Raw genomic sequence first — 15,513 nt, 5'->3', positions numbered from 1 at the left:
TCATGAGACTCATGAGACTCTTAGGAGCGGGACAATCGGCATGTGTAGAAGACAGTTCTTGCATTCAAAATTTGACCTTACTTCGTAATGTAATTGTGAAAGCGAACAAAAGTAAAAAATTCAAAGGAATAATTCTCTCTGTTGACCTAGAAAAGGCCTTCGACAGAGTAGACCACGAGTTTCTATGGATTATATTGCAAAAGTTTAATTTCCCAACTATTTTTATTGATTGTTTAAAAAAATTATACAAAAACGCAACTTCGAAAGTTTTGTTCAACGGGTTTTTTACAAATTCGTTTCCGATAGGAAAGTCTGTGAGGCAAGGATGTCCATTAAGCATGGCATTGTTCGCACTGTATATCGAGCCGCTTTTGATGAGTTTAAGTAAAAATATCAAAGGAATACTTATCGACGATGTTTTTATTAGAATCATAGCATACGCAGATGATCTCAATATTTTTATAAGAAACGATGCTGAATTTAGCTCTACTTTGGAACTGATAAATTACTACAGTATTTATTCCAAAATTAAAATAAATTTCTCAAAATCACAATTTTTGCGACTGAACAATTGCCCACTTGGACCACAACAAATCCAAGAATCTCAAGGATTTTTGGGTGTTTACTTCTATGAAAATTATCAAAAAATGATCGAAGTTAATTACGATGAATTGATTAAAAATATCAATTACAGTCTTGCTATAAATTTTACCAGAAGACTGAATTTAATTCAAAAAGTTTGGACTTTGAATACCTACATCCTATCCAAATTATGATACGTTGCTCAACTGTTTCCCCCAGAAAATAAGCATATTGCAATAATTAGAAAAAAAAGTGCGGTAGTTTCCTGTGGAAAGGATTATTCTATCGAGTTGAAAGAAAAGAGCTCTATGCACCAGAGAACAAAGGAGGTCTAGCTTTGATCGATGTAGAATCCAAGACAAAAGCACTTTTTGTAAAAAAAATATACTCTGTAATACGAAAACTCGTACATATGACAAGTTTATGATGGAACAAAACAACAACAGAAAATTATCAAGAACTACGCGTGAGTGGATTAATTTTGCAATTGAGCTAAAAGAGAGTAATATCAATTCAAGTAAACACATATAAGATAAATTGATTAATGATATGAACATAACTATTAAGCAGCAAGAAAAAACGCCACATATCGTGTGGGAGAACATCTATGAAAATGTTAATCATAACTTCGTTTCAAGTGATTCAAGATCAACACTTTTCATGGTTCTACGAGATTTAGTTCCATGCAAATCAAAACTATTCCGTCACAAAGTGAGAGGGATTGATTCACCAACTTGCGATTCTTGTGGAATAATCGATACTGTTGATCATAGAATCAAGAATTGTGTAGGATCAGCAAGTATTTGGACTTCGTTAAATAGAGTAATTAAAAATAAATTTAAAATTAATTTGAAAGATGCAACAGATTTGTTGTCATGCAGAATAGGTTACCGAAATTGTAAATATAAAGCAGCGCTTTGGTTGATAATAGAAACTATGAAATATTGTTTAAATAAGTATAGTGACGGAACACTCGAAGAATTAAAATCCCGTATAAGTGTAATACGATGGAATAGCAAACGACTATTTGAAAAACATTTCAAGCATTACATGTATATGTTATAATCAACTCATTGTACTTAGTAGATAATTTGAAAATAAACTATTTTATTGAAAAAAAAAAAATGTCCGAAGGCATTTCTGGTGCAACTTCTAAAGACAACCAAGACGGAATACTTTGTGGAGTACTTTAAGCAGTTGAGAAATCCCAAGAAGAAAATTTTCAAGACGGCTTTTTTGCCTACTTGCCTAAGCTTTCATCTGACCATATGGTTTTGATATGTCTATGCACTGTTTGTGCTCAAACTAGTTTGAAAATCACTAGATGTGTGCTGGTCCAATCCGGACCTTTTGTCATGGTTCAATACGGACCTCTTGATTATCAACGAACCCTCAGTCTATTCCAAGAGTTCAACCCCGTGAAAGTCTTCACGACAGAAAATCACAAAAGTTGCAACATTGATCGATGGTGCTTCTTTTGCGGTCAAGGAAAAGGCTTCGACAAAAATTAAGAAATACAATAGATCACCAAAAATAGAGGAATCAATAAATCATCTACTTGAAAAGCATCTCCATCAAAACCACAGCCAAGCCGTATCCAAATTGTTAAAAATACGTTACAAAAAACGTTTTCGAGCACTGAGAACAATACAGTCAACTTTCCCCTACTCGATATTCTGTGTTTTTGTTCCCTAACTCGATAGAATGTACTTTAAGACGCCATAGCTCAAATTTTCAAGAGCACAAGACTTGAGAACCAAACAGTTCTCCGCGTTGAGAATTTATCCCATTGGTCACCCTCAGCAAGCAAGTAATTTGATTGATTTTCAACGCGAACTGTCGTCAGATTCTCCAGTCTTGAAAATTCGAAAGTTTGGCTTCGTTCTATAATCACCTTAATCCATAAATATAAGTCGATACTTCTCCAACTTTATTTTCCGAGACTTCGAGTCTGTTTGTTGCTATTTAAGTTTCCCATACAAGTTCACCTTTTCAACCAGATATTTCAGAGCAAAGTTTCAATGTGTTCAAAATTTTACAATATTCAAAGTTGAAATGACTTTTTCGAATGTATTCTATCAAAATAAAAAAGCTCTAAAATTTGAAAATATGTGTGCTTTATCTCGATAGCTCCCATACACGGAGCCAGGAAAAGTTGACTGTACCCAAATTTGAACAAGTTTCTGATATATTTTTTAATGAAATTCATATTTCACTTGAGCTTGTTCTGACTCGAATTAGTTTGAAATTTCTCACACATTGAGATAAAATATAGGGTGGTCCGAATTAGAACATGGGGGGTTCGAATTGGAACAGGGTTGGTCCAATTCGGACCTTTTCAAGAAGTTGGTTCTAGTCATGTCCTGGTAGGAGCTATCACAAAACACTCTGAGAGAAAAATGTGCGCGCTGAAACGCGCTTTCACGAAAACATAAAAATTTTCATGCCGTTCATCGTGCTAAAAAGATATGGCCAAAATATTGTTACTAGGTCCGAATTGGACCATATTCCCCTATAATAAATTTTCTACCAAACACGCCATGCGAAGAATTTCGATTTTAACAATATAACATTTTTGCGCTAATCTCTTTCAACCAGGACACCGAAATCGATTCCATCCGTCTATCGGGGAACACCTACACGAATGGAGCGGACGATTCGCCAGACTGCATCTGTGTGCCCAGCAATCTTTGCCGAACCACCATCACTGGAGAACGAGCAAGGTAAGATTCAAATAAAGGCTGTCATCAAACTGATTTAAGCATTGATAGTGATACCTATTTCAATTGTTGGGAGTTGTTTCGCTATTTTCACATGACTCATCATCCTGCGCACCGATTCCTTGCCTATGGCGCTCTCTCTCTCTTGACTAAAACTTAGTAACTTAAAATATACTTATCAACATGTACGTAAGGACCCCTCAATGCTCGAAATCGTCATCCGCTCGCCTTTTGTGACCTGCTTGCGACTTAAAACAATGTAAACCAGTCGAAAGCGCGTCTTTGCGGCCTCAATTTCGTCGATTCGAGCCGCGGACCAACCTAAGGAACAACCGTCCGCGTTAAAATTTGTGTTTCGATTCGTTCGATTCGACCTCTATCCTCCACCGTCTACACAAACTGCTCGGTACTGTTCGCCTGCAGTTCCATTAACCGCCAGGCGGACTTCGGGTTCAGATCGTTCGGATCCCGACAGAGAACCCACACGTAGTTGCATCGCATCACCTTTTCCGGATCGCCCTCGACGACGTTCCCCTTGCTGTCCCTCACGCACATGATCTGCTGCGTCTGGAAGGTGATGATCAACACCGGGCCCTGTTCCATCACTTTGCCCATGGCCAGGTCGACGTTTTCGATGTCGAGCACTTTGGAATCGAGGTAGTAGCCGAGTTTCTGCGCCTGGGAAATCGGTGTGGCGATGATGTTGTACGTGCTTTCGAAGCACCAGTCTTTGAGGACTTCCAAATCCCCGCGGATCATCGCTTCCAGAATGTTCGGGATGATGTCGTTCTCGCAGTCCCGGAGGAATTGCTTCTGGTCGAAGTTCGGGTCGATTTTGCAGATTTCCGTGAGCGTTTCCGAAAGTTCGGTTTTGGAGAAGAGATTTCCCATCACATCGCTGACTTTGTCCGTTAGCAATCGGGAAGCTCGGATCACAGGATTTTCCGATTCGTCGTACTGCATCTTCCACGACAGAACCTTATTGACGGCGGCGTTGTTGTTCTTGAAATTTTCCCAACTTTGGTAGAATTTGCTGTCCTTGTGCAGTTCCATTCCCAGTGCTTCCGTGTTCGCCTCGAAGACTCGATTTGCATCGGCCATGGTGACTTCGACTCGCTTCCTTAGTCTTTCCGGAGCCCGATAGACTCGAGCCGAAATGCCTTGACTGTCGATTTCCTGCCTCACGGCTTTCGTGGCTTCCGAAATTCCCTTGAAAGCACCCGTCTTTCCCAGCTCTTGACCCTTCTCGGCTATCGTTTCTCCCATTCCTCGGGCAGTTTTTCCCAACTCCTCGCCAATCTTCCCTGCCTTTTTGGCAATATCTGTCTTGGAAGCTTCGTCCAGCACTTCCGTAACCTTCCCCCGAATTTTGTCCAGGTTGCCCTTCAGCACTTCACTGCTCTTGGAGGCTTCCGATTCCACGGTGTTGAACTTTTGCCTCGCGGCCTTCAGCGCGTCGGACTCCTCCAGCTTCTGCGCTTCCTCTCGGAACTTTTTCAAATTTTCCTTCATCTCTTTGTTCTTCTCCATTTCTGACTTGATGTTGTCCAGGACCTGGGAGAAGAATCCCGGTCGGCGTGTCGAATAGCACTGTAAGGCACAAATAAACCCGTCATAAAACAGTTCCTCCGATGATTACATCACAATCTTCACAGCCCCATCAAAACTTACCGCTGTGCATTGGAGTGCCGCATTTTCCCAGCGAGAATTGACCTGAACCGCACCGGTTCGGTACAGGCAGGCAATCCTTCCCGCTTTACTCAGTCGTTGCTGCAAGACAAGATGCAAAATAACCATAAGTATTTCGCCATCGATTATCAATCTCATCGATCCGGAACCGCATGAGTCAAGGTCGGCGGCATTCGGCTTCAGTTAACCGACGATTCCCCCACTTACCATTATTGAAATTTGCCGTAAATGAAACCCCCTCTGGTGAAGACAAGTTGTGAAATACTTTTAAGCACTTAACAACCGAATTAGTTTAGTAAAACTTCATTTTACGACGCGAAACTAAAAACTTGCGACACACTTTTACACAACATTCGATTCGAACAAGCAGCACCGACGGCCGTACGTGACAGACGACGGAGAAGAAGATTTGACAGCGTGAAACGTCAGGTGGCATTTGGGTTGGCAGTACTGTGAGAAACGCAAACTTTTTGAATGAGCGGTTGAAAAGCAGGGAGGCTGGGGCATGATGGGCCGTACACTCATGCTGTGAACCGTTTCACCGTTTTATTGCGGCGCTTGTATTAAATCCACATCCAGCGGCGGCGGTAACGCGCAGAAGATATGCGCGCAATTCAAACGCAACGTCAAAATTCAAGTAGGCTTGCATTTTTTTCGTCCTTCAAGGACACAAATGTTTTAAATTTGCCCAATCTGAAACATTTGGTGATTTTCATTATCACTGCGACGGTATATCGACATTTTCAGATAATCGCATTACGTGGATTTATCTTGCAGAGCACAATATTTACTTAAAGTTAAAATTTGACGCTTCGATAGTTGTTTTCCCCTCAAATAGTTAAATGAACTTCGCCGTCGATCACGACGATCACTAATGCGTAGTATGTACCTAAAAACGTAAAGCGCTCAAGTAAAATTTCTCTTTTTTACCAAAGTAATTTTGACAGTTGATCCAGTATGAGCGAAATATCACTTTTATTTACATGCGGAACAATTGAGCGGCACATTTTTCCGTACGGAAAAGTGACAGCTTCATTTGATTTGTACAGCAGGCGTTACCGATGTTATGAAATCAGCTGTACTTCTCAGCAGCGTACAGCTCAAGTAATTTCGGTAGCGGAATCATTCCTTGGCCGTTTCTTGTCCTATCCTTTTGCACAGTACGATCAGCGTACCGGCCAAAATTTTATAAGATATTTCATCTTGCTGCTCCAACAGTTCACGCAGCGTATTGTTGCGATTCTGTAGGGGAAAATCAACTGATGATCATTGTCGTTCTGCTATTATCAAACGTTGCGTGAAAAAATATTGCAAACAAAATAAAAATTAAATGCTTTTAGAAGTGCGCAGCAATGGTAAATTTTAATCAGTCTAATGTATTCTGCGCAGTTCATACTTATCTTCCACACGCTTTCTTAGAATTGTTTTTAATCCACTTCGATACCGGCAATCCGCCCCCAAACTGGATGGCGTACAAATCACTCAGCTCAACGCAATTTATAATTATGCATTGAGTTGTATATATTAGTATAAATTAGTTGTGGTGCTAGAGGACTTCTTGAAAATCCACTGAGATTCTTTCAGAAACTCTTCTGAAATTATTGTATATAGTTATTTCTTTGATCGCTCTGATTCTTCCAATAACCTCCTTGGGACTTCCTATTGGATTATCCCGGAAACCCATCTTGGGTTATTATGGAAATCCTTTCAGGATTCTTCTGTAAAATTCTGGTATTGTGTGTGTGTGTGTGTGAGTACAATCCATCGCCCACTGAACCGGCAGTGCTTTTATGGAAGAAACTTATTTCCAACTATTTATAGTTTTGTTTATAGTTGCAAATAATTTTAGCCCTGGAAATGGAAGGTTGATAGCTCTATTGTCCAGACAGCGACCCATTTCTAGGACGCCTGTTCATACACGTACATCCCGAGGTCATTGTCCGATACAATAAGCCCCGCATTAAGGCATTCCTGATATCAAATGGATATCTGAGATGCATTAATACTTCCTGAATCAAAGTTCAACACTTTGATCCTGGCACGTATTTATTTTTATATTTAACATTCAGTTCAATACCATGCCACCCTGAATATAAAAATGGAAATCTCTCACCCAGGTTAATTGCTCTTCAATTAAGAACCAGCTAAGCTTCCTCCGTTGGGTCTCCAAGCTTTTCCTGTATTTGCTTCTTTGTTTCAGTCCTTGAAAATACAAGAAAAACAATTATTTTTTCCAGATAACGCCCATTCCCGCGACATTTCTTATTTTGTTGCATTTCTTTATCGTTTTCAGTCCGCCTGCAAGTTCTTAGTATTCCTTCATTTTTTTAATACATGCATTTATATTGAAGTTCTCAGCATTACTGTTATCAATAATTTATTCATGTTTTTTTTTTAATATTATTTTTATTATTTTACCTGTATCATTTATTCATCTATTCCTGATTCTGATTCCTCTTCGCTACCTTCTATTTTATAAATCTCTTCCGCCTTTGCTTTTAATTTATCTTTGTCTTTGGCTAACTCTGTCCACTCCTCTTCTCCTAACCCTGATATCATATTTTTGTCTTCCTTAACCGCGTCATTCCAAGTTTTAGCCGGTCTACCTATTTTCTTTTTATTATACCTTAGCTTCTGCGCAACTTTTAATGGATGTCCTGATTCTCGTCTCTGAATGTGACCCCAATATTTTATTCTCATAACTCTTATCTTTTTTGTTGCTGTTTTACCATCTAGTATCCTAGATAATTTTAATCTTCCCTTTGGTTTATCCCTGCAATACTTCATCATTTCCTTAAGAATTTGCATTTCATATTTGCTAACTGATTTTCTATTTCTTTTTACAAGTGTTGCTGCCTTTAACCCGTATGTGATAGCCGGTGATTCTACTGTTTTATAAATTAACTTCGCTAATTCCCACGATGGCTTATATCTTCTTAGGAACTCAATAATAGCTTTGCTACTACCTACAGCCTGAACACATCTTTTTCTGGTTGTTTGTGGTCTATCTAGTGTTTCTGTAAAATAGGTTCCTAAATATTTCATATTTTTTACCACCTCGTAGTCTTCTTTATCTATTTCAATTTTTTCGGGAATGCTTCTATCACTTTCTGGTTCTCTTATCAAAACCTGACTTTTGTTAATGTTAATTTCTAGTCCAACCTTTTGTAATTCAACTTTCAATAGTTTCACTATTTTTTCTATATCTTCCACTGTTCTTGCTATGACTAACAAATCATCCGCAAAAGCTAATATGACCGGTAATCTTCCATTGTTAATTTCTAGCAGATTAATACCAGGGTATTCTTTCTTAACCTCCTTAAGTACTTTTTGCATTATTAACGTAAAGATGTACGGTGACAAAGGGCATCCCTGTTTGATTCCTTTTGTCTTCGTTCTCTCTTCGGTTCTAACTCCTTCCCAAAGTATGCTGGTACGTTCGGCTGACATCGCTTGCAGTACTCTGTTTATTATATGCGTCGGTACATGGAGCTCATTCAAAATTTTTTCCACCTATGCATTAATTTACAATTTTCAAATTAGATTACTTGTTGTACTGTTAGTATTTTTTTTTTTTTTGGTATAACTTACCGATGATACATCAACAAAATCGAATGCTTTTTTGATATCCACTGACATTAGGATAATGGTGTTTCCGCTATTCCAGTTCTCATCCATGCATCTTCTTGCATAGAAAATTTGATCGTCTGTCGATCTATCTTGGGTGAAAGCCGTCTGGTGAAATTCTGGGTCTCCTGCATATTTTCTCAATCTTTTCGCTAACCATTTCGCATATATCTTGTATCCCAAATTACTTAGTGTTATCCTCCTGAAGTCTGCTGTTTCCTTAGCTCCTTTTTTCTTCGGTATAGGAATTTGAACTGATTGTTTCCATTGATCTGGCATTTTGTTGCTCAACCATACTTTTCGTATCATTTGATAAAGTTCTTCTATGCTGGCTTCGTCACAATATTTGACATATTCGTTTTTCATTTTATCTAATCCTGCTGCTTTACCGTTTACTAGTCCACTAATGATGCCTCTAATCTCTTCCCTACTTGGTTCATCTGTTAATGTTTCGTTATCGGGTTTTATAATTATTGGTTCACCTTCTGTTAATTCTAGTTCTTCTATCCATTTTTTCATTGCAATTAACGGTTTCTTGGGCGCTTTTCTCTTAACAAACTTCTTCAAGTATTTATAAGATCTTTTGATTCTTTCTCCTACTTCATAATCTTGCAATTCGTTATAAAATTTGAAAATTTCCTTCTCATTGTGCTCCCTTACTGCTAAACTGTATTCATGTCTTTTTATGTTAATGTTTTCCCTAAACAACGCTATATCTACTCCTCTTTGTTTTGCCAATTTCATTCTTTTTCTTGCTTTTAATAATGCTTCTACTGCCTTTTTCCTTTTTGGTGTCATAGGGTCTTTAACATATTGTAACGCTTTCCTAGCACTTGATGCCATTTTTTCTATAAATTTTTCATAGGCTTCTGTTATTTCTAAATTTTCTACATCTATTGGTTCATATTTGTTTAGTTCCTCATGAAATATTTCTTTTGGTTCTTTTTGTTGTAGAACACTGGGCAGCAATTGACTTCTTCTTTTTTTCATGTTATTTTCTGATTTCCATTGCATTGTTTCTATGGCTACAATTAACATTTTTTGATCGGTTTGTATTGTAGTCCAACCTGCCCTAATAAACTTTGTTTTTATTAATGTTTCCTCTGAAGCTAAAACATGATCTATTTGAGAAGTTTTGTTTCTATTTGTCCATGTACATAATAATGATTTATCAAACCGCATTGATATAACATTAATTTTGTGCAGTTTTAAAAATATTTTCATGTACTCTCCGTTCTCATTTGTTTTTTTGTGCCCGATATATTTTCCTAGTCTAATGATATCTTCTTCCTCTGAATCTTCTTCTCCTATTTGAGATTTGAAATCTCCTAAGGGGCCGTCCATAAATGACGTAGCATTTTTTCACTGATTTTGTACACCCCCCTTCCCCTTCGTAGCATTTCGTCACAAATGCTGGTACTCCCCCTGGAAAATACGTAGCATATCAAGCACCCCCCCCCCTTTATTTTTTTAATTTGTTTTCCTTAGTGACTGGGTTGAAACAAGAAATTGGAATTGAGAAGTTCAATACAAAGTTCGATATTAATTACTGACTGAAATGTAAGAATGATTTAATCTAACAGTTTGATATACAGTAGCCCTCAAAAGTAATTTGGAAACGTTTTAAATAAACATTTTCATTGATTTTGGTTTCCTGGTTCATATAGGCTAAATTATATTTCTTTTGCTGTTCTTACCATAAAAAACAAGTTTACTATAAAAAATGTGAAAAAAAATTGATTGGATTGATGAAGCTCGTCCAATATATTTTATAATATATTTAACAAACATTTCGTTATATTAGAGGATTGTTTTTTTAATTATTCGTTGTTAGGAAATAGATGTCAATGAAGATGATAAAGAAAATATATTAATTCGAAATGAATCATCGTTAATATTATCCAATTTCAAATCATTTTAGCAAACAGTGGCCAGATATTCACGATACGCGACGCGAAACAAGACATAACACTTATAGTTCTTACAAACGTCAAGAAAGTTTAAAAAATTACCTTTCTGTCGACCGGTTTCGGGCACGATGTAGCCCATCTACGGGACAATGTCCGACTGACTGCTTCTCGAACGTTGTTCGTACGCGTCCGAAGAGAAATGTTACTGGATCTTCGTATCTATCAAATTGAACAGACACGACGATATGGGAGGATCGTCTTCATTCATCAGGGGTCCTTCGTCGTTGCTGATGAACATAGACTCCCATGCGTTCAAGTGCGAAGTTTTTCTTACGTTTTTTATAAGCTTCGTCTGTTTGATTGCATTTATCAAGAAAATCTAAAGTGTCATAGATATTTTTTCAATCTTATCATATGAATGTTTTGAAGCTTAATCATAATTTTATAACCCAAGTTTAAAAGTAGAAAATAAAAGAAGTTTGATAAAAAATAATTCTATGCATTTTTTTCAGCGCCTTTCTTTTAACGGACTTGATTCAAAATGCTACGTCCACTAGCTAGGACCCCTCCCTCCCCCTCGTCACACTTCGTCACAAATGCGTGAAGACCCCCCTCCCCCCTAAAAAGCTACGTCATTTATGGACGACCCCTAACTATAGCATTCTGTCTTTCCTTGGATGTCCATTTACGTATGCTCTCAATTCAGCGAAGAACGAATTTGCATTCACGTTTGGTGCGTGTACATTAACTACAATCCAACTCTCGCCTTCCTGATTCTCCACAATTGATGACATTGCATTTTTGTTGATATCTCTTACTGCTCTAACTTTGATCCTACTATCTTTCTTCCGTAGAATAGCTAGCCCCCTCATATTGTTAGTATTTTTCCTGTTTGACATCCACCATTCATAGTGGTGTGTCTCGACCTGCATTCCCATAACGTTTGCTTCTTGTAACACTGCTATATCGATTCTTCTGTAAAATTCTGGTATTCTGCCGAAAATTATTTAATGATTGCTTTCCAGTGGAATGGAATCTATTTTAAAAATCTGGGTTCATCTGGGTTTGGGGATTCTCACAAAATTTCTCGGGATTTCTTCTGGAATTTATTTTTATTAATAGGAATTATTATTTAAATTCTGATATTTTTCTCGTAATCCTTCAGTGTTTCTTCCGTAAAACTCTTTGAAATTTCTTCCCTCTGAGATTCTTTCAGAAAAATGTCTTAAAATAAACCTATTATTCTGGAATACTCTCGGAGAGACGCCTGAGACAATAATAAAAAACTATTATTTCACTTCACTTCATTTCGTGCAAATTCTTGGGATTCTTTCGGAAATTCCAATGGAATTCTCCTAGAAATCCCTGTAGAATACTTCCGAAAATCCTGTTATAATTGTGGTGTACAAAGTCTGCATTATGAAAACGAAAGTAAATTAAAATAAAATGTTCATTCCGTGCATGTCACAATGAGGAAAAAAAGTCTTAATTGTTTCAGTGTTTCAGGATTTGTTCTTGACACGATGAGCTTTCTATACGAACGACGTGTGGGCTAGCGAAAGCTCATATTCGGGTATATTTGAATCGGCTCAATAGACCATTTCCGTCAGACCTTACCCCCTATTTTTATATTTTTCTTCGAAAGACGATTATTTTTAATGATTATTGACGCTTTCAGATCTACTTTATATGCACTCCTGATTTTATTGTAAATTTTTGAAAATTCGAGAATTTTCCACATTTTGAGTAGTGCGGCACAGTTGTTTCAACCCTGTGGGTGAACAAAGTGGAGATTTTCCCACAACTTTCAAAACCCCTGCGCTGAGTGTTTGTAGATATGACGAAATGTCAATGTCAAATCAAGCACACGAGACGACACGACAAAATGGAGAAATCTGAGAGAAATCTGAGGTCCGATGGGCAAGCTTCGTTGTAAATGAAGCCCATCCTTTACTATTGTACTTATAACAAAAACTTTTACCGGAAGACGACTGCTAATAGACCGTTTTAAGCTTAGCAAGTGATGGAATTCTCCTTGGAAGCATTTCTGCAACGTAGCGGAACGTTTTCTACAAGAGGGGCATATTGGCCGGTTTGTTTTGAAACGTCAAGAATTTGACCGTTTGCAGATTTTTCGGGGAGACCTACGAGAGTGGTAAAATGGGGAAGTATGTATAATCCATTGGTCATATGGTTCCGGAACAGCTTGACGACATAAGCAGCAGATATCAAACGGTAGGGTAAACAGGTATAGGCCCCCCTAAGGAAAAACTGCTCTATCGCAGTGGCAAATCCATTACTTATACAGTTTTTGGTGTCAAAGTGTTATTTACTTAGTTAATCATGCTTTGCATGCAACTTTCTCTTGCCAGGTAGCTTCTAAAGCGTGTATAAGACGTTATCTGCAAACGGTCCAATTCTTGACGTTTCAAAACAAACCGGCCAATATGCCCCTCTTGTAGAAAACGTTCCGCAGCGTTGCAGAAATGCTTCCAAGGAGAATTCCATCACTTGCTAAGCTTAAAACGGTCTATTAGCAGTCGTCTTCCGGTAAAAGTTTTTGTTATAAGTACAATAGTAAAGGATGGGCTTCATTTACAACGAAGCTTGCCCATCGGACCTCAGATTTCTCTCAGATTTCTCCATTTTGTCGTGTCGTCTCGTGTGCTTGATTTGACATTGACATTTCGTCATATCTACAAACACTCAGCGCAGGGGTTTTGAAAGTTGTGGGAAAATCTCCACTTTGTTTACCCACAGGGTTGAAACAACTGTGCCGCACTACTCAAAATGTGGAAAATTCTCGAATTTTCAAAAATTTACAATAAAATCAGGAGTGCATATAAATTAGATCTGAAAGCGTCAATAATCATTAAAAATAATCGTCTTTTGAAGAAAAATATAAAAATAGGGGGTAAGGTCTGACGGAAATGGTCTATTATAATGCCAAACACACAGCATTCGTTTGTGTCAAGGCAAAAAATGTGCGTTCAATGAGCCATTTTACGAGACGTTTCGGAACAGCTGATCGCCGCAACGGCGTCAATTGACAGGAGACCTGGGATTAAATCCAGCGTGATTTTCAATAATGCCTCATCTTACCAAACGAGGACATGGAGCTTGAGCTTGAGCTTGAGCTTGATTGGCCGCCCGTGGATGCACTCCAGTATCGCCAGATCAGCTGCACTTACACAAGGAACCAACCGAATGACTGCTTGGGACTAACAGGCATCCTCAGTGTATAAGTGCTGGTGATCTTCTATTTTTAGGCAACAATGGCACATGCCACGTCAGAATGCAGACCAATGAGGGGAAGGGGGAGGAATTGATGATGCATTGAACTGACTCCCACGTAGACCGTATATTCCACTGCATCCACGTCAGTTCATGCGGGAGTGTTTTGGATTGGGGGAAAGGCATGGCAGAGAGGTTTGCTTTTGTGGTTAGCAGACTGCCTATGTATCAGGCGTAAGAAAGGCGAGCGCGTGGAAGTAGGAAGGCGTTAGGGAAACGGTTTCTTGTCCGTCTCTGGTTCTAGCGTTTGCTATGAACGAATAGTTTGAGTGTGATATATTTAGAATGGAAGATAGAAGCAAGTGAGAGATATACAACTACAAAGTACGAGGAAAGGGACGGGCCTGGGATTGAACCCATGACCTTCTGCATATGAAGCAGAAGCGGTAGCCATCAGACCACCAACCCCGTCTCATCTTACCAAACGAGGACATGGAGAAAATGACAAAAAAGAGATCCAAAAATGTTCGTTACTGCAACATTACACCTAGTTATTGTATCAGCTACCTCTTTGTTACCCATATTGCACATAAAAAAGCACTTTTGTGATCAGAAATATTTTAATAATTTTTCTCCATTTAAGTTTTCGCCTGGATGAAAAGCTACGCTAGAAATGCGCACAGTCATCAACCATCATCATCGCGAAAACTGACGCCGATGATTGAAAAATCCCAGGTCTTCGTAAAATGGCTTCGCACACACACCTTCAAGCATCACAGAGAAAGATGAATGAGGGAGAATGGAGAAGAACTATTCAATGCATGGGTGTGAAGGAAATATAGCACGAATGATCGATGGCTGATGCATATGTATGCGAGATAGAATCCAAAGAGAGGTTGTACGGACGGATTCATACCATTCGTGTTCGCGTAGGATTTTTTTAAATCTTTATTTATAGAAATCATCCGAAAATTCGTCTGAAATTGTTTGGAAATCCTTCATATATTCTTAAAGAAATCCTACTTATATTCTTAAGGCTGGTTTGCTACTGACAAGAAAAGGAATCGCCTATCTCGATGCGTGGAAAATTTCTTCCCAGAAATGGCCCAGAAAATCACATTTTTCTGATCGCAGTACGCAGTTGAGAAGAAATGTCATTTTGAACGGGGCTCTCTGTAGGAAATTTCTTGACCCATTCAGTCAAGGAATTTCTTTACTTTTCTTGAGCAAAACAGCATACTTAGCTTTACACATTGATGTTTTTGATTTATTGTTTCTGCCTGAGATAATTTTGTACATCTTGAATTTTTCCGGAAATTCCTTCGTGATTCTTTAGATTTTTTTTCTTTGAGAAAAAAAAAATGATTCTTCTGGAAATTCATAAGGAAGGGTTTTTGATTTTTTTCTAGTGATTTATCAGTGATTTTCCTTGGAAATTTTCTTAAATCCTTGGCGGAATCTTCTGAAAATCCCTCTTGAGTTCAAATGGAAATCCTTCAAGAAAACTACCGGACAGCCAGCTAGGTTTGGACTCATTGGGAGTCGCTTACAAATTTCCTCAAGCACGTCGTTGGCGAGCAGTGTGTAGTCGTTCAATACCTGATAAATAATGCGCTCTCGCCTAGGCATTGTATATACAATAGAAAGTGTTGTATTTTAATGGGCATCTACTCCTCTCGTGGTGTAGGGGTAATGCGCTCTATCTAGTGAACAAGTGAGTTCGATTCTCACTGAGAAGACGTGTAACTTTT

General features: G+C 38.3%; 2 protein-coding genes across 2 annotated transcripts in view; one reads left to right on the top strand and one right to left on the bottom strand.

Moving 5' to 3' along the window:
• The window catches only part of LOC5570596 (serine protease 42), a 37,367-nt gene that overhangs the window by 14,458 nt on the left and 7,396 nt on the right, over window positions 1-15,513 (top strand). The window contains exon 2 of the mRNA XM_021842905.1: window positions 3,181-3,305. Within this exon, the coding sequence (XP_021698597.1) occupies window positions 3,181-3,305 (125 nt within the window). The remainder of the gene's footprint in view (window positions 1-3,180; window positions 3,306-15,513) is intronic.
• LOC5576864 (mitochondrial import inner membrane translocase subunit TIM44) lies at window positions 3,361-5,392 on the bottom strand. The gene is made up of 3 exons (XM_001662911.2): window positions 5,199-5,392; window positions 4,974-5,072; window positions 3,361-4,892 (listed from the first exon to the last, which is right to left on the bottom strand). Exons 1-3 carry the CDS (start codon window positions 5,199-5,201, stop codon window positions 3,693-3,695), a joined length of 1,302 nt encoding a protein of 433 aa, XP_001662961.1. The 5' UTR covers window positions 5,202-5,392; the 3' UTR covers window positions 3,361-3,692.

This window comes from Aedes aegypti, chromosome 1 (assembly GCF_002204515.2).
Source record: "Aedes aegypti strain LVP_AGWG chromosome 1, AaegL5.0 Primary Assembly, whole genome shotgun sequence".
Taxonomy (NCBI): domain Eukaryota; kingdom Metazoa; phylum Arthropoda; class Insecta; order Diptera; family Culicidae; genus Aedes; species Aedes aegypti.
Note: the sequence above shows the minus strand (reverse complement) of the source record. Positions and strands in the feature narration are given on the sequence as shown.